The 22,670-nt window shown below is 41.3% G+C and overlaps 1 protein-coding gene across 1 annotated transcript in view; it reads right to left on the reverse strand.

Moving 5' to 3' along the window:
• Nucleotides 1-15,348, reverse strand: part of adat1 (adenosine deaminase tRNA specific 1) — a 28,165-nt gene extending 12,817 nt beyond the window's left edge. Inside the window, 9 exon segments of the mRNA XM_064930123.1 lie at nt 1,021-1,107; nt 1,312-1,411; nt 9,515-9,660; nt 10,181-10,532; nt 10,535-10,804; nt 14,433-14,563; nt 14,665-14,719; nt 14,825-14,893; nt 15,021-15,348. Coding sequence (XP_064786195.1) covers nt 1,021-1,107; nt 1,312-1,411; nt 9,515-9,660; nt 10,181-10,532; nt 10,535-10,804; nt 14,433-14,563; nt 14,665-14,719; nt 14,825-14,893; nt 15,021-15,162 — 1,352 coding nt within the window. The 5' untranslated portion in view covers nt 15,163-15,348.
• Nucleotides 15,349-22,670: the final 7,322 nt, after the last annotated feature.

The raw sequence follows: 22,670 nt of genomic DNA on the forward strand, positions 1-22,670 counted from the left end.
GGCGAAGGTCGAGAGCCATGCGTACTTCGAAACCCGACGCTGCCAAGCCGCATTGCTTCTTGACACACTGCTCGCTTAAGAGTCAGCTTGCAGGCACCTGGCCCGCCAGAAGGAGTCACTAGAGCGCAATGAGACAAGAAAATCCTGGCCGGCCAAAACCTCCTCTAACCCAGACAACGCTGGGCCCATTGTGCGCCGCCTCATGGGTCTCCCAGTCACGGCCGGCTGTGACACAGCCTGTGATCGAACCCGGGTTTGTAGTGAAATCTCAAGCACTGCGATGCAGTGCCTTAGACTACAGTGCCACTTGGGAGGCCCCCAGCGGTATGGAATTGAAATAGAAAGTATTGCGTCACTAACAAAGTCTGTGAAGTGTCTTTTAAAATCATTCACTTATTTTATCCAGTTAACCAGGTACTTCCAAGATTTTAAATTGACATTGTTTTAAAGTGGGCTTTTTGTCAAATAGAATAAATGACTTGGAGTTTAATTTTCTCTCATTGTATTGGCGCTAAGATTTTTTGGGACAGATCTTGAGCATTATTTTTAACTGGTTCTAGGGTTCAGCTTAATGGTAAGGATATTTTACTTAATAAATCAGGATTTGGATCAGAACAAAGTATACATAAATAATATTTTTATGATGTATGGTAAATATTTTATACATAAATGTTAGTGGGATAAAGAAAAATGTAACTTAAATTGAAATTACTTTAAAAAATTAAAAAATAAACGGGAAAGCAAAGCGAACCCTAAATGCCTGTGAATCCTTGGGTATTGTTGTTTAAATGTGCTGTTAATGGATTCTCTCTCACACACACACACACACACACACACGTTTGATCTAATATCAAATCATATGCAGGAAATTGAAACCCCTTTTAAATTAATTAATAGAATATTTTTGGCACTTCACAGACAGCACGCTATCCACTAATCAAACAGAATAAGTGGTTGAGGATTTTTAGAAATTACATTATGATGCCTGCAGTCATCTGTTCTTCTCAGAGGGACAATTACCTTAGAGATTCAGGGAGGTGGGATTTGTCAGTGACAGCCAGCAGTGACAGGAAAGAATGAAATAGTTCCACTTTGCAAATAAGAGACCTGAAAAAACAAAGTCAGTCGTCAATCTGAAGATCAGGGGAATTAACACAATACATATACCAATGTGATGAGAGAGAGGCAGCCTGTGCATTAAAGGTGCACAATTCTGGGTTAACACATGAAAAGGGAACTGGCCAGATAAAATATTTTTAACTTGTGCCTAAACAACAAACCTATTTGTTTTTTTAAAGTACTGGCTGTTACCTTGCTTTTGATGTGCCCAGAGCCTTCTTGGTCACTCCATGTTTATAGCCATTAGCAGTGACATCTAGTGGCTGATCCGACACAGCGCACCAGCTGATAGCTGAAAACAGGAGAGATAACATTCATGACTCAATGTAGATCAGCAAATATATCACATAAAAACAGACAAGACCCTTAGGCTGAGAAACCATTTGGTTAGAAAGGGCACATGAGGTGAAATGAGATGACAGAGGACAAATAGGGTGAAGAATGAAGAACAAAGTGTCACCTGTTGAGACAGTAGGCAGGTTTCCATTGACCCAGGTTAATTCAACAAAAGCAATATCGCAAAAAAAGATATTGTAATGGAAACAGCAGCTACAGGAGAACTGGTCTAAAAAAGTATTTTAGAATTAACAATGATTGCCAAATAATTTGAAGGTACGCGGAGCATGCGATATCATCACGTAACTATAAATCAAATTTGTCACATGCTTCATAAACAACAGGTGTAGATTAACAGTGAAATGCTTCCTTACGGGCCGTTCCCAAAACTTCAGACAAAGAAAATTGAGAAATAATATAAAAATAAAACACGTAATAATAAAAGTAATAGATACACAATCAGTAATGATAACTTAAATACACACTGGGTACCAGTGCCGAAACGATGTGCAGGGGTACAAGGTAATAGATACAGTGCCTTGCAAGATTATTAATCTCCTTTGTCATTTTTCCTATTTTGTTGCATTACAACCTGTAATTTTAAATAGATTATTTGGATTTCATGTAATGTACACACACAAAATAGTCCGAATTGATGAAGTGACATTTTTTAAAATTACTTCTTTCTAAAAATGCAAAAAAACAAACAAAACAAAAAAAACGGCGAAGTGGCGCGTACATATGTATTCACCCCCTTGGCTATGAAGCCCCTAAATAAGATCTGGTGCAACCAATTACCTTCAGAAGTGACATAATTAGTTAAATAAAGCCCACCTGTGTGCAATCTAAGTGTCACATGATCAGTATGTACACACACACACACACACACACACACACACACACACACACACACACACACACACACACTAACACAGTGCCTTGCGAAAGTATTCGGCCCCCTTTGCGACCTTTTGCCACATTTCAGGCTTCAAACATAAAGATATAAAACTGTATTTTTTTGTGAAGAATCAACAACAAGTGGGACACAATCATGAAGTAGAACGACATTTATTGGATATAATAATTTTGCACGCCCAATTTTTCAGTTTTTGATTTGTTAAAAAAGTATGAAATATCCAATAAATGTCATTCCACTTCATGATTGTGTCCCACTTGTTGTTGATTCTTCACAAAAAAATACAGTTTTATATCTTTATGTTTGAAGCCTGAAATGTGGCAAAAGGTCGCAAAGTTCAAGGGGGCCGAATACTTTCGCAAGGCACTGTACATTCATACATACATACATACATACATACATACATACATACACCTGTTCTAAAAAGCCCCAGAGTCTGCAACACCACTAAGCAAGGGGCACCACCAAGCAACCGGGCACCATGAAGACCAAGTTGCTCTCCAAACAGGTCAGGAACAAAGTTGTGGAGAAGTACAGATCAGGGTTGGGTAATAAAAAAATCTGAAACTTTGAACATCCCACGGAGCACCATTAAATCCATTATTAAAAAAATGGAAAGAATATAGCACCACCACAACCCTGCCAAAAGAGAACCGCCCACCAAATCTCACAGACCAGGCAATGAAGAAATCAGGTGACTCAACTGAATAAAAAGAAGAAACTAAACTATGAAACAAAGATAAATGACAAAGAAGGATTGTAAAATGTTTGACCACCTTAAATTTAATTTTGGGGAAAAAGAAACTCAGCTCCATCATTCATTGAATCAGATGCCTCATTCATCACAAAACCAACTGATATTGCCACCTACTTTAATGATTTTTTCATTGGCAAGATGAGCAACCTTAGCGTTTTTTGCTGGCATGTCATGCCTGACACTACACATCCAAGTACACTACCATTCAAAAGTTTGGGGTCACTTAGAAATGTCCTTGTTTTTGAAAGAAAAGCACATATTGTTGTCCATTAAAATAACATCAAATTGATCAGAAATAAGGTGTAGACATTGTTAATGTTGTAAATGACTATTGTAGCTGGAAATATCTACGTAGGCGTAGATGCCCATTATCAGCAACCATCACTCCTGTATTCCAATGGCATGTTGTGTTAGCTAATCCAAGTGTATCATTTTAAAAGGGCAATAAAACTGGCCTTCTTTAGACTAGTTGAACATCGGGAGCATCAGCATTTGTGGGTTTGATTACAGGCTCAAAATGGCCAGAAACAAAGTCCTTTCTTCTGAAAGTCATCAGTCTATTCTTGTTCTGAGAAATTATGGCTATTCCATGTGATGAATTGCCAAGAAACTGAAGATCTCGTACAACGCTGTGTACTAATCCCTTCACAGAACAGCACAAACTGGCTCTAACCAGAATAGAAAGAGTGGGAGGCCCCGGTGCACAACTGTAAATCAAATGGTAGGCAACTCTACATAGAAGGCCAGCATCCCGGAGTTGCCTCTTCACTGTTGACGTGAAGACTGGTGTTTTGCGGATACTATTTAATGAAGCTGCCAGTTGAGGACTTGTGAGGCGCCCGTTTCTCAAACTAGACACTAAATGTACTCCCACTCCTCTTTCCCTTCTGGTTAGAGACAGTTTGCGTTGTTCTGTGAAGGGAGTGGTAGTATTTTTCCCCAAGATGTAAAATTACTGAGGATTATAGCGGACGATATTGCCACTCCCATTTGCCATATTTTTTAATTTAAGCCTACTGGAAAGTGTGTGCCACCCAGGCCTGGAGGGAAGCAAAAGTCATTCCGCTACCTAAGAATAGTAAAGCCCCATTTAATGGCTCAAATAGCCGAACAATCAGCCTGTTACCAACCCTTAGTAATCTTCTGGGGAAAAATGGTGTTTGACCAGATACAATGGTATTTTACAGTAAACAAATTGACAACAGCATTTCAGCATGCATATAGGAAAGGACATTCAACAAGCACAGCACTTACATAAATGACTGATGATAAAAGGATTGTGTGATCTGTCTTGTTAGATTTCAGAGCGGCTTTTGACATTATCGATCATAGTCTGCTGCTGGAAAAACATAGGTGTGTTATGGCTTTACAGCCCCTGCTATACTATGGATAAAGAGTTACCTGTCTAACAAAACAGAGGGTGTTCTTTAATGGAAGCTTCTCCAACATAATCCAGGTGGAATCAGGAATTCCCCCAGGCAGCTGTCTAGGCCCTTCATTTTTTCAATCTCCACTATCAACATGCCAATGGCTTTGAGTAAAGACAATGGATCTATGTATACGGATGACTCAACACCATACATGTCAGATACTACAGTGACTGAAATGATTTGCAACACTTAAAAAGCTGCAGTTAGTTTCAGAGTGGGTGGCAAGTTAGTCCTAAATATTTCTAACACTACAAGCATTGTATTTGGGACAAATCATTCACTAAACCCTAAACCTCAACTACATCTCATAATAAATCATGTGGAAATTGAGCAAGTTGAGGTGACTAAACTGCTTGGAGTAACACTAGATTGTAAACTGTCATGGTCAAAACAAATTGATGCAGTAGTAACTAAGATGGGGAGAAGTCTGTCCACAATAAAGCGATTCTCTACTTTCTTAAAATCACTATCAACAAGGCAGGTCCTACAGGCCCTAGTTTTGTTACACCTTGACTACTGTTCAGTTGTGTGGTCAGGTGCCACAAAAAATAACTTAGGAAAATTGCAATTGGCTCAAATCAGGGCAGCACGGCTGGCCCTTGGATGTACACAGAGAGCTAATATTAATAATATGCATGTCAATCTCTCCTGGCTCAAAGTGGAGGAGAGATTGACTTCATCAAAACTTGTATTTATGACAGGTATTGAAATGTTGAATGCACCGACCTGTCTGTTTGAACTACTGGCGCACAGCTCGGACACCCATGCATACCCCACAAGACATGCCACAAGAGGTCTCTTCACAGTCCCCAAGTCCAGAACAGACTATGGGAGGCAGACAGTACTACATAGAGCCATGACAACATGGAACTCTATTCCATATCAAGTAACTTAAGCAAGCAGTAAAATTAGATTTAAAAAACAGATATGAATACACCTTATGGAACACCGGGGACTGTGGATCAACAAACATAGGCACAGACACATGCATACACACACACACGATAGCATACACACTACACAAACACATACACATGGATTTTGTACTGTAGATATGTGGTAGTGGTGGAGTAGGGGCCAGGAGGGCACAGAGTGTGTTGTGAAATCTGTGAATGTATTGTAATGTTTTTAAAATTGTATAAACTGCCTTAATTTTGCTGGACCCCAGGAAGAGCAGCTGCTACCTTGTCAGCAGCTAATGGGGATCCATAATGAATACAAATACAACTTGGAGTACACCTGCGGTAAAATAAATTCATTGGACATGATTTGGAAAGACACAGACGTCTATATAAAGGTCCCACAGCTGACAGTGCATGTCAGAGCAAAAACCAAGCCATGGGGACGAAGGAATTGACCGTAGAGGTCAGAGACAGGATTGTTTCGAGGCACAGATTGGGAAAGGGTACCAAAAAAATTTCTGCAGCATTGAAGGTACCCAAGAACACAGTAGCTTCCATCATTCTTAAATGAAAGAAGTTTGGAACCACCAAGGCTCTTCCTATAGCTGGCTACCTTGCCAAACTGAGCAGTTGGGGAAGAAGGGAATCTGCCTTGCCTGGTTCACCAATTACTTTGCAGACAGAGTTCAGTGTGTCAAATCGGAGGGCATGCTGTCCGGTCCTCTGGCAGTCTCTATGGGGGTGCCACAGGGTTCAATTCTCGGGCCGACTCTTTTCTCTGTATATATCAATGATGTTGCTCTTGCTGCGGGCGATTCCCTGATCCACCTCTACGCAGACGACACCATTCTATATACTTCCGGCCCGTCCTTGGACACTGTGCTATCTAACCTCCAAACGAGCTTCAATGCCATACAACACTCCTTCCGTGGCCTCCAACTGCTCTTAAACGCTAGTAAAACCAAATGCATGCTTTTCAACCGATCGCTGCCTGCACCCGCATGCCCGACGAGCATCACCACCCTGGATGGTTCCGACCTTGAATATGTGGACACCTATAAGTACCTAGGTGTCTGGCTAGACTGTAAACTCTCCTTCCAGACTCATATCAAACATCTCCAATCGAAAATCAAATCAAGAGTCGGCTTTCTATTCCGCAACAAAGCCTCCTTCACTCACGCCGCCAAACTTACCCTAGTAAAACTGACTATCCTACCGATCCTCGACTTCGGCGATGTCATCTACAAAATTGCCTCCAACACTCTACTCAGCAAACTGGATGCAGTTTATCACAGTGCCATCCGTTTTGTCACTAAAGCACCTTATACCACCCACCACTGCGACTTGTATGCTCTAGTCGGCTGGCCCTCGCTACATATTCGTCGCCAGACCCACTGGCTCCAGGTCATCTACAAGTCCATGCTAGGTAAAGCTCCACCTTATCTCAGTTCACTGGTCACGATGGCAACACCCATCCGTAGCATGCACTCCAGCAGGTGTATCTCACTGATCATCCCTAAAGCCAACACCTCATTTGGCCGCCTTTCGTTCCAGTACTCTGCTGCCTGTGACTGGAACGAATTGCAAAAATCCCAGAAGTTGGAGACTTATCTCCCTCACCAACTTCAAACATGTGCTATCTGAGCAGCTAACCGATCGCTGCAGCTGTACATAGTCTATTGGTAAATAACCCACCCATTTTCACCTACCTCATCCCCACACTGTTTTTATTTATTTACTTTTCTGCTCTTTTGCACACCAGTATCTCTACCTGTACATGACCATCTGATCATTTATCACTCCAGTGCTAATCTGCAAGGTTGTAATTATTCGCCTACCTCCTCATGCCTTTTGCACACAATGTATATAGACTCGCCTTTTTTGTACTGTGTTATTGACTTGTTAATTGTTTACTCCATGTGTAACTCTGTGTTGTCTGCTCACACTGCTAAGCTTTATCTTGGCCAGGTCGCAGTTGCAAATGAGAACTTGTTCTCAACTAGCCTACCTGGTTAAATAAAGGTGAAATAAAAAATAAAAAAATGGGCCTTGGTCAGAGAGGTGACCAAGAACCCGATGGTCACACTGAAAAAGCTCCACAGTTCCTCTGTTGAGATGGGAGAACCTTCCAGAAGGAGAACGATCTCTGCAGCACTCCACCAATCAGGCATTTATGGTAAATTGACAAGACGGAAGTCACTCCTCAGTAAAAGGCACATGACGGCCTGGTTGGAGTTAGCCAAAAAGGCACCTAAAGGACACTCAGACCATGAGAAACAAGATTCTCTGGTCTGATGAAACCAAGATTGAACTCTTTGGCCTGAATGCCAAGCGTCACGTCTGGAGGAAACCTGGCACCATCCCTACGGTGAAGAATGGCAATGGCAGCATCATGCTGTGTTTTTCAGTGGCAAGGACTGGGAGACTAGTCAGGATCGAGGGAAAGAGGAACAGAGCAAAGTACAGAGAGATCCTTGATGAAGGAGTGGCTTCAGGACAAGTCTCAATGTCCTTGAGTGGCCCAGTCAGAGCCCAGACTTGAACCCCTATCTAACATCGCTGGAGATGACAGAGCTTGAGAGGATCTGCAGAGCAGAATGGGAGAAACTCCCCAAATACAGGTGTGCCAAGCTTGTAGCGTCAAGAAGACTTTAGGATGTAATCGCTGTCAAAGGTGCTTCAACAAAGTACTCAGTAAAGGGTCTGAATACTTACGTAAATGTGATTTCCATTTTGTAATTTTTATAAATTAGCACAAAAAAAAACGTTTTGCTTTGTCATGGGGTATTTTGTAGAGATTGGTGAGAACAAAAAAATGTTTTTTAATTAATTTTAGAATAAGGCTGTAAAAGTACTAAAATGTAGAAATAGTCAAGGGGTCTGAATACTTTCCAAATGCACTGTACCGTCAAAAATAATATCCCAATATGTAACTGAAAATATGGCAAAAATGCAGAATGGTGTTAATTACCTGTAAACAGCATGGGGAGGATGATTTAAAAAAAAAACATTTAATCATGTAATATAAGGCCTGCTGATTATTTCTCACTATCTACTTGCGCGCTACTCATTGACAGTCTGCGAGCTACTGGACATGCAGTTGTTTGCTAAGGTGCAACCTTTGGTAGGCTGATGGAAAGCTACACAGAGTCTGCTCTAATCAGACATGCCATTGCTTGTAAGAACCACGATGCGCAAAGTAAAATTATAATGAATTCCCTTATGGTACAACGCAGCTCAAATTATATCTAACACCACCATTGGGCCAACACCATCGGACATGAAATAATGACAAATCTAACAGCACAACAAAACAGATAATTATTTTGCAGGTGCCTTTCCATTTTAAAACACCAGTGGTGTAACTAATGCTTTCTAAAAGCACTGAACAAAAAAGAGAGGTCAAACCAATTCATCGAGGCAACGGGGGCGAGGGGGTTCCAAATACAATCTGTAAACCAAATATAACCCCAATTAGCAATGTGGAAATTGTGTGGTGTGCCCTGTGGAATTTTTTATCCACATTCTAGTTTTTTGTTTAGTGTGATGTCATTACATCAAGCTGTTTTAAATCGTCACAAGACCGTTAAATGGAAAGGCACTGTAGCAGGCAATTGTCACATCTATTTTCTAAGCGAAAAATGTATTATTTCTAAAAAATAAAATCCCATTTCAGTCAAACATATATATTTTTCCTATTTTTTACATGATATTGTACAACAGCTAGTTTTAAAAATTAGTGTAATTTCCTGATAGTTACTGGTTGGAAATAGAGTCTACACAGGAACTTCTAATCAACAGGTTTGCATGGTGACATCACCATGCGGTAAATTGGTTAATAGACCAACGACAAAGAGTTCCAAACCTCTCTGCCAATAACAGCTAGTTTTCCCCTCCCCACTCAGACCACTCCCAAAATGTTAGCTATTTTTGCCCATTTTAATGGACATCTACTAGACTAAGGTACTTAATTGTTAAATATAAATAATTTTTTGATATTGAAGGCATTGGGCCTTTTAGCTACAGATGGGTAAAAACATGTTTTAAATCCCACCTGCGCCACAAGGTGAGACTCTGCCCTTGCCGGGCTGATGATTGTGCTCAGTCTGTGCCTGGCTGTGAGCAAACTCCAGGCTGGACTGCAGGAGCTCTGGAGGCTGCACTGTGTAGCCAGCAGGCAGGGCTGTCACCTCAGAACACCTGTAGAAACAGAGGAACCAATCAATCACTTCTAGTTATACTAAAATCTGCTTAAACAGGTCACTAATCACTATATGTTTCCCTACTCTGTCTCACACACACAACCAAACAGAAACATAAAAACACATATGGGACAAAAAAAGGCAGTTTGCAAGGCTATATCATTAACAGGTTATAGGCTTTGTTCCTTTACAGTTCACACTACCAGGGCTTAGTGAGCCACCATGTAACATGATGAGCCACCAGAGACGGTGGTCAACAAAACCACAGCTGGTGGCTCACACAAACAACACATGCCAGCAAAGAGGCCGAACAGAACATTGACGACATGGTGGAAATTTAAAGATTGGTGTCCCTCCCACTCAACTGTAACCCTCTGTATTTACTAACAAACTGTACTCATACCCCAGCTGCCCCACCTCCACATTCAACATCTTCTCTCAACTTTCCATTAATCTTACTCTTTCAGAGTCCTAAACCCTTAAGGGATCCCTCTTTCCATATGTAGTAGCTAGTTCACCTGGTGATCAGAGCTCTCTGCATGGCCTGATGGCTGTATGGACATCTCCCCACCACTATTGCGCTGAAGTAGACTGCCCCCTGTAGGTAATGGGAGAGCAGCGCACCCTGGAAACCTAGCACTGCCCACCTGGCCAGCTTGTCACTGCAGGAGAGAGACAGAGTGGGCTCCCCCCTACCAGGCTTCACTCTCAGCAGCCCAGTACTGTGGTACCCTAACCCGGGCTGGAGGGGATCCTCTGGTCCTCCGGGGACACACTTAGCACCTGTCCGGTGTATGTCCTGTAGAGACTGTTGTGTCAAAACATTGTCCCTTTGTTTTAACACCACGTTTGTCAACGCATTCTCCCCTCCGGCCTTAGACTCTCTGCAGGGGCCTGTGCAGGGCTGTCAGTAAGATTTTCAACCAGGCTCCCTCCACATTGTAGCTCATCCTCTGACTTCTCCGGTTCTTCTAATCGAGGATGTTTATTGATCCCATCAGTCTGTGTCTCCGCTCTGCGTTTCAGGTTCACTCTTTCTGATTTTTCATTGGTTCCATTGGGGATGATCTCATCTGACCTTATTGGTGGGCAGGGTTGGGATTGGTGGTCAATCATCATGGGAATGATGGAGGCATCTCCACCTGGAGACATAACAGCGAAACATACTGTGTAAGCATATCAGCTCTAACAACTTCTAACCATCATAGGAAACTGGTATGTCAACTATGCATGCATGTATATTTAAATGCTAGCAAACACATAACTCAGTTGGAAATTGGGGAAAACAAACATTCTTTCCCATTGTAATTGTTAGATTACTTGTTAGCACTTTCGGGACTAGAAGCACAAGCATTACGCTACACTCGCATTAATATCTGCTAACCATGTATGTGACCAATACAATTTGATTGACTCATTGTAAATGAGCCAACTTTGTCATAGATTTCTTTTATCTACAGAAATAAAAAAACATGCAAAAAAGGTTCTGCAAGAAGAGCCCTGTGGCTTAAGGCTATTCGGTGTAGAAGAGCGGGAAAAATGTGGGGATCCGGTGTCCAAGTAGGCTACACGTAGCTATGTGTGGAAAACATTGCATCACTGGTATGACATTTAACTATTTTAGAATAGGCCGTTTGCAACTCCACTCACTAGTTGTAACTTTATAGCTAGTCAGTTTGTTTGTGTTTTTGGTCTTGGCTAGCTTAAAGTTCTGGTTGGTACGGTAGCTAGCACTCACGTGGCTAACGTTTGCGCCGTCATGAAACTGAGGGAAGGAAAAGTATTATGTTTTTTCTAAGTAGTTACAACGCTTGGGAGAAGGCCAGGCTGAAAATACATTTTAAGCATGCACTTTTCTTACACATAGACTTGTAATTGACCAAAACAAGCAGTGAGCCAATAGGGTAACGTGGGTTGTTTTCTCCACAGGCGGGAGGGCCGCAAGATTCTATTTAAATGACATGTAGCAGCTATTCCTCAATGCCAGAAACACATATAATAGTAATTTACAGCACCCAGAGAGAAGATTCCCAAATTACAAACTCTTAAGGTTTTATAGTACTGTAATATTGTTCTAAAAGTTGGGTTTGAGGTGTTCTCTACATCAGCTTTATCTTTGGAAACAATCCCACAACGGTCAGCGTCACAGAGAGGCTCACCCTTCATAGACAGGTTGGTTGTGTTTTCTATAAGGAAAACGAGCAGTACATTAAGACCATTCTACATTCTTCTAATAAGAAAACTGTTAAAACAATCAATGTGTGTTTCTTTTAAGGTCTTTGTAGAATCTGCAATTTGTTGTACCCCCTAGCATATGTTATCATTGTCTATGTACGTACTTATTATGGAATGTATACAGACTTTTCTTCTCCCCCCCCCCAAAAAAAAAAAACACCTGTGGGTTAGTAGTATTTATACAACAGGTGGGCCTAATCCTGATTGGTTAAAACTGCATTCCAGCTGGTGTCTATTCCACAAGTTTCCATCCGTTAAATCTAAGAGGCTGTTTTTACATCGCAGATAGAAGGGTTTGTACGGGAGTTCTGATTGGTTGCAAGTTTAGCAGTTTGGAAAATTAGCCTGAGCGGACAGTGTTGAAATATACTTTTTATGAGAAAATGTGCAAGAATTGAAGGTGCCAACACATTTTATAGTCATCATAAGAATGTTTTACTGTCATACACAAGAAAAAAAAAACTGCTCCTCCCTCGACGGGATTGATCAACTTCACGTTTTTCGACTTCGCCCACCACCTAATGGAGCTAGCTTGCAATTGCATTTTTATTTATCAAGAAGGCCAAGCTTTGTTTAGTAGCAGGGTGTAGCAACACTTCTCATGCAAATGCCTGTACGCCTCTATGGCCATGCAAATTAAACACTTCGTAAAAAGTGGGATACATTTGTGAGAATGGCGATTTGGGCATCTGCTCATACCAACAACGTGGCATATAAAGTATTACAAACAGCTAGCAGCACCGGCAGAGACATAGCATTATCAGGGCTTCACCGGGGGCGTGAAAGAGCTATCTTACTGCCTCAATACTAAAGTTATAGACCTATCGCATTTAGCTCACGTCTTCCATCTAAATAACACTGATTAACGCTAAAGTAACCAAATTAACATGTCTGCCAGCTGTTGGTAGCTAACTGCTGGTGCTGTCATACTGTTGATCAGGGATATTCAACTCTCACCCTACGAGGTCCGGCGCCTGCTGGTTTTCTGTTGATACTCAATTGTATCCCCACCTGATGTCCAAGGTCTAAATCCCTGATTAGAGGGGAGCAATGAAAAAAAGCAGAACTGGCTTTGAGGTCCAGAATCTAGTTTGAGAGCTATAGATAGTACAAGCCTATTGGAAAAGAGTAGATTTGGTCACGATGGAGGTCAATGTTTTGTAAAGAGCCCTGTGGCCGAAATATTGTGTGTCTATGTAGATGTCGGTCTAAACAGAGATGTGTCGGCCATGTATTCAATCATAGATCTGGTGGCATTTCGGAGAAAGGAGCCAGGTTCTCTTTAGAGGGGTGGATTTTGCTCAATGGGACAAGTGTATTTCTGGAGCTTGCCTCATGAGTTGTGTTTAAGAAGCCGCTGGCTGTCTGCACTTGGGCTCTCTGTGTGTGGATGGCTTGTTGGATGGTGTCGGTGGCGCCGGGGGAGCTAGTTAGTTGTCTGTTTCCTTTCTAGCTGGCAAAATAAGTGAGCTAGATTTTGTATGTGTACTGCCATTCGTTGATAACATATCCAAATTTGTCACTGGTATGGGCTAGTAAATATCCTAAAGCTGGCCATCAAGACAGAAAGCCGCAAGCTAAAACCAGGGAGATAATTCACTTTGTTTCATCTGCTGCTGGCTTGATAATGTTCACTCATAACATGTAATTGATTAAATTACATTTTATTCTATAAAGATTGTAATTGTGTCAATATGTTGTGAATATTGTCAAAATCCTCACAGCCGTTTCCCATACTAAAACGTGAAGTACAATTTGGTGCGCACCAGTTTACCATGTACAGTATGCTTCGGTAAGCTCACCGTGTGAGTCATCAAAATTGCGATCTTGCGTTTAGGCCTTTCTGGCAGTCTTTGTGGTTTTTAAATGCGTATAGCATGAATTGTCAAGTAACAAATAATTTTTCAAGCTAGAACCCATGCATACTAGTTATTATAAACAGAGTAGTTTGAGCCCTGAATGCTGATTGGCTGAAAGCCGTGGTGTTTTGGGCTCCCGAGTAGCTTCTAAGGCACTGCATCTCAGTGCTAGAGGTATCACTACAGACACCCTAGTTCGAATTCAGGCTGTATCACAATCGGCCGTGATTGGGAGTCCCATAGGGCAGCGACACAATTGGCCCAGCATCACCAGGGTTTGGCCGTCATTGTAAATAAGAATTTGTTCTTAACTGACTTGCCCATTTAAATAAAGGTTCAATATCAGACCATATACCACAGGTATGATTTGTAACTTTTTACTGTTCTAATTACTTTTGGTAAACAGTGTATAATAGCAAGGCACCTTAGGGGTTTGTGGTATATGGCCAATATACCACGGCTAATGGCTGTATCCAGGCACTCTGCGTTGTGCTCAAGAACAGCCCTTCGCCATGGTATATTGGCCATATATCACACTTCCTTGGGCCTTATTGCGTAAATATACAGCACCAATTACATAAATATCTGATGGGGTCCATTATCTGCGACCTGGACTTTAATACTGACTGGGACTATAGTTCTCATGAACAACAACATGTCAAACAACCATACTCACATGGTGTGTGACTTGTGAAGAACAGGAAAGACACCCCTGACTGCACCTTCCACTTTCCCATCTCCTCTCCCTGACAGAACACAGTGCTGCCTTGCCCACATACTGCCATCCGCAGCTGCTCAGTCAGATACCTGCACAAACAAAGTAGGCTTATGTTATTATGGGTAAAACATACATACACACAAACAAATATCACCGACAGGTCTTGCTCTCATGCATGACACACTCTCACCTAATGCAACCCCTCCTGGCAATGACTTCTGCATGGCTGTCATTGAGCACATCTCCTGATTGGACGAGAAAGTGAGTGAGCCACTACCTGTCTATGCCTTGTGTGTGTGTGTGTGAAAGATAAAGTGTGTGTATGTGTGGGGCTGTGTCGGTATACCAACCCTTTGAGCTCATGGCTGAGCGCCCAATACACTTAGTGCCAGTTCCCAATGACACTACCTCCTCCTCAACTGTGAAGGATATAAAACAGCCTTTATTGTACTGCCATTCACTCTGGTAGAAAATCAAGTACAATATTTGTATTAACATGAACTGAAGGGGATGACGTAAAGCGAACGACATGCATTTATATTTCACCTTTCTCTTGATTCGGGGACACTGAACACTTTACTACGGCGGCCAAAAGCGTCCACTCTCTGCCCGGCTCGGGCTTTCCTCTCTTGGGCAACTCGCTAAAGCGCTTGTAGCACAGTTTGGAAATCTCATCGGCGGTCCACATATTGCAGCGAGTTTTAAACAAACTAGCTATCTGGTTAACTATGGTGGCAGCAGCCTGTTGTGAAGGTACGTAAAGTGAATTCGTAGTTATTCGACGGTTATTCGTAGTCTCTCTTTTATATGTATTTCAACGACACAGCCAATATTCATTGCATTACACACATTCTTATTTGCACACAAGACATGCTCCGTGTGAAGCAGGCAAGAATAGCTAATCACTTCCAGGTCACGGATATATATATGGAATCCTTCAGAATAAGAGTCCAATCCTGTATACTTTGTAAATTAATAATTAGGGCGAAAATGTGTACAGTTATCGATAGACCTGTAGTTATCATACAAATAATTTTATGTATTTCTACAAGGTATGTGATTCATTTGTTTATTTTTTAAAGCCTAAATGGTCAACGATGGTTTTTGTGTATATACTTCTATAATTTATTGGACTCTACACAATTTCCTGTACATTGTATTGCAGTAAAAATGGGGTCCATTCTACTCAGGAGCACTTCTAGTTTCCAAATCCAGAGTTTACACCCCAAGGAGAGACTCTGCTCATTTTGTGGCCCTTAAAGAGTGGCCAATTGTTTTTTCATATTATTCATACCCCTTGATTTATTTAAAAATGGTGCTGTGTTACAGAAATATCTCATTTATATAAGTATTCACATCCGTTTGCTATGATGACACTCCAAATTGACCTCAGGTGCATCCAATTTTCTTTAGTCATCCTTGAGATGTCACAACAACTTGATTTAGAAAGAAACACCTATCTATATAAGGTCTCACAGTTGATAGTGCATGTCTGAGCAGGAACTATACCATGAAGTCCAAATAACAGTCTGTAGAACTCTTAGATAGAATTGTGAGGAGGCTTATATCTGCAGAAAGGTATAGAACTATTTATAGAGTGTTGAACGTTTCCAAGAGCACAGTGTTCTCCTGGAACCCACTGACCACTCTGACAGAACTACAGTTCCTTGGCTGAGATTGTAGAACCTGCCAGAAGGACACCAGTCTCTACAACACTTGTCAGGGGTGTGTACGGGAGGCAAAGTCAGGTGCAGTAGAGCAGCGTGTAATAAACAGGCACACTTTAATTCTGGTCCAAAAATGACAGCACATAAGAACAATAACGTGCCAAAAACACGGAACATAGCAAAAGTATAGCGCCTGACAAAATCCACATAACAATAAACAATTACACACAAAGACATGGTGGGGAACAGAGGACTAAATACATGCAATAATTATAGAATGAAAACCAGGTGTGTAATGTAACAAGACAAAACAAATGGATATATGAGAAATGGAGCGGCGATGGCTAGAAAGCCTGTGACTTCGATCGCCGATTGCCGCCTGAACAATGATAGGAGCCGACTTCGGTGGAAGTCATGACCGCACTTCACTAATCTGGACTTTATGGGAGTGTGGTCAGACTGAAGCCACTCCCGAGAAAAAGGCACATGATAGCACGCCTAGAGATTCAGTGCAAACGACCTGACTGGAGCAAAGATTTAAATTCCAACAGGACAATAACCCAAAGCATACAGCCAAAGCAACACTAGAATGCCTTCAGAACAAGAATGTGAAATTTGTTGAGTGGCCCAACCAAATCCCATAAAAAAATCTGTGGAAAGACTTGAAGTTTGCTGTTCACTGCACTCCCATCTAATTTAACAGAGCTTGATAAAGGGAGAAAATCCCTAAATCCAGATGTGCAAAGCTGATACAGACATATCCAAGACGACTCAAAGCTGTAATTTCCGCCAAAGGTGCTTCTACACAATATTGACTCAGGTGTGAATACTTATGTAAATGAGATATTTCTGTATTTCATTTTCAATAAATGATCAAACATTTCAAAAAACATATTTGCACTTTGTCATTATGGAGTATTGTGTGTAGATGGGTGAAAAAATAGTTTTATCCATTTTAAATTTAGGCTGTAACACAAAATGTGGAATAAGTCACTCTACATATTGTGTTGTACATAATTTCCTGTACTTTGTGGCGCAGTAAAATGGGGCTATTCTACTCAGGAGCACTTCTTGTTTCCAAATCCACAGAGTTTACACCCCGAGGAGTGTCACTACTCATTTTCAATATGAAAAACGTACTGCATGTAGGCTGATTGGCCACTCTTTTTAAGGGCCTAAAAATGAGCAGTGACAGTCCTTGGGGTGTAAACTGTGGATTTGGAAACTAAAAGTGCTCGAGTAGAATGGATCCGCCCTTTTACTGTGACACAGCATACAGGCAATTATGTATGGTGCAATATGTATGTCCAACATGAAAAACGTACTGCATTTAATCTGATTGGTCACTCTTTAACGGCTGAAAATGTATCAACGACACTGCTGGGTGTGTAAATTCTGTGGATGCATCACATATTTTGGATTTGCTCCTGAGTAGAATGGACCACCATTTTACTGTGACACAATGTACAGCAAATTGTTTATGGTGCAATATATTATAGTAATACTATATATGCCATTGAGCAGAAGCTTTCATCCAAAGCGATTTACAGTCATGCGTGCATGCATTTTACGTATGCATGGTCCAGGGAATCGAACCCACTGTCCTGGCGTTGCATCTGGTGGAGCTGGGGAACAATAATATGTTAAGTGCGAGAAAGAAGGGGAAGAAAGGGGGTAGAAGAAAAAGGAGGAAGAAATGAGGAAAAACATTTTTTTAAATGCTTTTGAGGCTTCTTCATAATATGTGTTTATTATCCATTATGATAAGCTGAAAAACAATGACAATTATGTTTTTGCTATGTTCGAGGAAGGAAGGATGGACCTAAAGGTCCTCAGTTCCTATCCTGACTTGGCCAGAAATAACATTTCTAAACAACCACTATAGGCTCCAAAAGTGTCCTTTTTCACATTGGTGAATTTCAGATCACCTGAGTTAATGGAACGATTATGGTAGCATAATCATAACATATAGAAGTGTTGTTTTAATGAGATGAGTTTATTACTGTACTATACTCCCGTTACCTTGTTTATGCAATTAGTATCTTAAATTATCTGTTGCGGTTTCTTGTGGACTGCATATTATCCTGATATACAGTGCATTTGGAAAGTATTCACACACCTGGAATTTTTCCACATTTTGTTACGATACTGCCTAATTTTAGAATGGATAAAATTGTTTTTTTCACTCATCAATCTACACATAATACCCCATAACGACAAATCAAAAACAGGTTTTTAGAAATGTTTACAAATTATTAAAAAAAATATATATCACATTTACGTAAGTATTCAGACCCTTTACCCAGTACTTTGTTGAAGCACCTTTGGCAGCGATTACAGCCTTGAGTCTTCTTGGGTATGACGCTACAAGCTCGGCAGACCTGTATTTGAGGAGTTTCTCCCATTCTTTTCTGCAGATCCTCTCAAGCTCTGGAACATCGCTGCACAGCTAGGTCTCTCCAGAGATGTTAGATCGGGTTCAAGTCTAGGCTCTGGCTAGGCCACTCAAGGAGACTTGTCCTGAAGCACTCCTGAATTGTCTTGGCTATGTGCTTAGTGTCGTTGTCCTGTTGGAAGGTGAACCTTCACCCCAGTCTGAGGCCCTGAGTGCTCTGGAGCAGGTTTTCATCAAGGATCTCTGTACTTTTCTCCGTTCATCTTTCCCTCGACCCTGATTAGTCTCCCAGTCCCTGCAGCTGAAAACATCCCACAACATGATGCTACCACCACCATTCATCGCCATAGGGATGGTGCCAGGTTTCCTCCAGATGTGATGCTTGGCATTCAGGCCAAAGAGTTCAATCTTGGTTTCATCAGAACAGAGAATATTTTTTTTTCATGGTCTGAGAGTCCTTTAGGTGCCTTTTGTCAAACTCCAAGCGGAATGTCATGTGCCTTTTACTGAGGAGTGGCTTCCGTCTGGCCACTCTACCATAAATGCCTGATTGGTGGAGTGATGCAAGTCTTCTGGAAGGTTCTCCCATCTCCAAAGAGGAACCTTGGAGCTCTGTCAGAGTGACCATCGGGTTCTTGGTCACCTCCCTGACCAAGGCCCTTCTTCTCTAGGAAGAATTCTTGGTGGTTCCAAACTTCTTCCATTTAAGGCCACTGTGTTCATGGGGACCTTCAATGCTGCAGACATTTTTTGGTTTCCTTCCCCAGATCTGTCACACACTATCGTGTCTCGGAGCTCTACGGACAATTCCTTCGACCTCATGGCTTGGTTTTTACTCTGAAATGCACTGTCAACTGTGAGACCTTATATAGACAGGTGTGTGTCTTTCCAAATCATGTCCAGTTCACTTTTGAGAACTGTGTTTTCTCGCTAATTGATTGCATTCTGGAACATTAGTGCTGCACTTATAATGTGAAGAAATAGCCTAATAGTTTATCAACATGTTAAGCTAAATGTTCTGATCTGTTGCATCAGACTCATTGCGTTTAAAAGGTGGTTGTATTAATTTGAGATCTATTGCATTCCACAACTTTCCCAGAGTATGTTTGGAATATGTATTTCTCACACAGAAGGACACGTTGACCAATAGAATAGGTAAACATTTGTACTATAGGGGATAATATACTGAACAAAAATATAAATGCAACATGCAACAACTTCAAAGAGTTACAGTTCATATAAGGAAATCAGTCAATTGAAATAAAATGATTAGGCCCTAGTCTATAGATTTCACATGAATGGGCAGGGGTGCATCCATGGGTGGGCCTGGGAGGGCATAGGCCCACCCACTGGGAAGCCAGGCCCAGCAAATCAGAATGAGTTTTTCCTCACAAAAGGGCTTTATTACAGACATAAATACTCCTCAGTGTCATCAGCTGTCCAGGTGGCTGGTCTCAGATGATCCCGCAGGTGAAGAAGCCAGATGTGGAGGTCCTGGCCTGGCGTGGTTACAAGTGGTTTGCGGTTGTGAGGCCCGTTGGACATACTGCCAAATTTTCCAAAACGACGTTGGAGGCTGCATATGATAGAGAAATTAAAATTAAATGATCTGGAAACAGCTCTGGTGGACATTCCTGCAGTCAAGCATGCCAATTGCATGCTCCCTCAAAACTTAAGACATCTGTGGCATTGTGTTGTGCGACAGAATTGCACATTTTAGAGTGGCCTTTTATTGTCCCAAGCACAAGATTCACCTATGTAATGATCATGCTGTTTAATCTGGCCGGCCAGAGCTACCTGTATGGTCCGTAGGCCGAACAGACATATAGTTGAAGTCGACATTTGCATAAACCTTAGCCAAATACATTTAATCTCAGTTTTTCACAATTCCTGATATTTAATCACCACTCCATTTTAAGAATGTGAAATGTCAGAATAATAGTAGAGAGAATGATTTATTTCAGCTTTTATTTCTTTCATCACATTCCCAGTGGGTCAGACGTTTACAAACACTCAATTAGCATTTGGTAGCATTGCCTTTAAATTGTTGAACTTGGGTCAAACGTTTTGGGTAGCCGTCTACAAGCTTCTGTCAATGAGTTGGGTCAATTTTGGCCCATTCCTCCTGACAGGCCTGGTGTAACTGAGTCAGGTTTGTAGGCCTCCTTGCTCGCACACGCTTTTTCAGTTCTGCCCACATATTTTCTATGGGATTGAAGTCAGGGCTTTGTGATGGCCACTCCAATACCTTGATTTGTTGTTCTTAAGACATTTTGCCACAACTCGAAGTATGCTTGGGGTCATTGTCCATTTGGAAGACCCATTTGCAACCAAGCTTTAATATCCTGACTGACATCTTGAGATGTTGCTTCAATATATCCACATAATATTCCTTCCTCATGAAGCCATCTATTTTGTGAAGTTCACCAGTCCCTCCTGCAGCAAATCACCCCCACAACATGATGCCGCCACCCCCATGCTTCACGGTTGGGATGGTGTTCTTCGACTTGCAAGCCTCCCCCTTTTTCCTCCAAACATAAGAATGGTCATTATGGCCAAACAGTTCTATTTTTGTTTCATCAGACCAGAGGACATTTATCCAAAAAGTACAATCCCCATTTGTCCCCATGTGCAGTTGCAAACCGTAGTCTGGCTTTTACTATGGCGGTTTTGGAGCAGTGGCTTCTTCCTTGCTGAGCGGCCTTTCATATTATGTGGACCGGCTTTACTGTGGATATAGATACCTTTGTACCTGTTTCCTCCAGCATCTTCACAAGGTCCTTTGCTGTTGTTCTGGGATTGATTTGCACTTTTTGCACCAATGTAAGTTCATCTCTAGGAGACAGAACGCGTCTCCTTCCTGAGCGGTATGACGGCTGCGTGGTCCCACGGTGTTTATACTTGTGTACTGTTGTTTGTATAGATGAACGTGGTACCTTCAGGCATTTGTAAATTGATCAAGGATGAACCCAACTTGTGGAGGTCAACAATTTTTTTTCTGAGGACTTGGCTGATTTATTTTGATTTTCCCATGATGCCAAGCAAAGAGGCACTGAGTTTGAAGGTGGACCTTGAAATACATCCGCATGTAAATTACATCCGCATGTAAATTAATCAATTAATTCAAATGAAGACAAACAGCCTATCAGAAGCTTCTAAAGCCATTACATAATTTTCTGGAATTTTCCAAGCTGTTTCAAGGCAAAGTCAACTTACACTTCTGACCCACTGGAATTGTGATACAGTGAATAATAAGTGAAATAATCTGTCTGTAAATAATTGTTGGAAAAATGACTTGTGTCATGCACAAAGTAGATGTCCTAACCGACTTGCCAAAACTATAGTTTGTTAACAAGAAATTTGTGGAGTGGTTGAAAAACAAGTTAATGACTCCTACATATGTGTATGTAAACTTCCGACTTCAACTGTAGCTATCTGGCCGGTCGGACCTTGTTATCTAGCTGGGCGGATGGACCTACAGTAGATATCTGGCAGATGTTGTGATCATAATATAATAGCCATATCTAGAAATACCGATGTTCCAAAGACTGGCCCTAAAATTGTGTATAAACAATAATACAGGTTTTGCAATGTTTCCTATGAAAAATATTTTGGTGATCTGATGTGTGTTATGATGAATATCCGGACGCTGCAATTATGAAACTGCTTCTTCCAGTCTCTGATAAGCATGCGCCCATCAAGAAACTGACTGTTAGAACTGCCAAATCCCAATGGATAGATGATGAATTGAAAAACTGTATGGCTGAGAGAGGAGGCAAAGAGAATAGCAAATACTGGAAGTCTGACAACACAGCAGACTGGCAAACATGCAGTAAATTGAGAAATCACGTAACTAAACAAAAATAATTAGAAAATATACTATGGAACAAATATAAATTATATAAAGAATGATAGTAAAAAGCTCTGGAGTACTTGGGATAAAATTCTAGGCAAAAAGGCAAACTATTCTTCTTGAGGCAGATGGCTTGTTCATAAGAAAACCCTTTGATATTGTCAACCACCAATAATTTTTTTGTTGACAAGATTAGCAAACGTAGTTTTGACATGCAAACAACAAAGGCCGTGCCTTCATATTCATGCATAATGGACCAACTAATGAAAGACAAGCACTGT

The sequence above is a fragment of the Oncorhynchus masou genome, chromosome 22 (assembly GCF_036934945.1).
Source record: "Oncorhynchus masou masou isolate Uvic2021 chromosome 22, UVic_Omas_1.1, whole genome shotgun sequence".
NCBI classification, from domain to species: domain Eukaryota; kingdom Metazoa; phylum Chordata; class Actinopteri; order Salmoniformes; family Salmonidae; genus Oncorhynchus; species Oncorhynchus masou.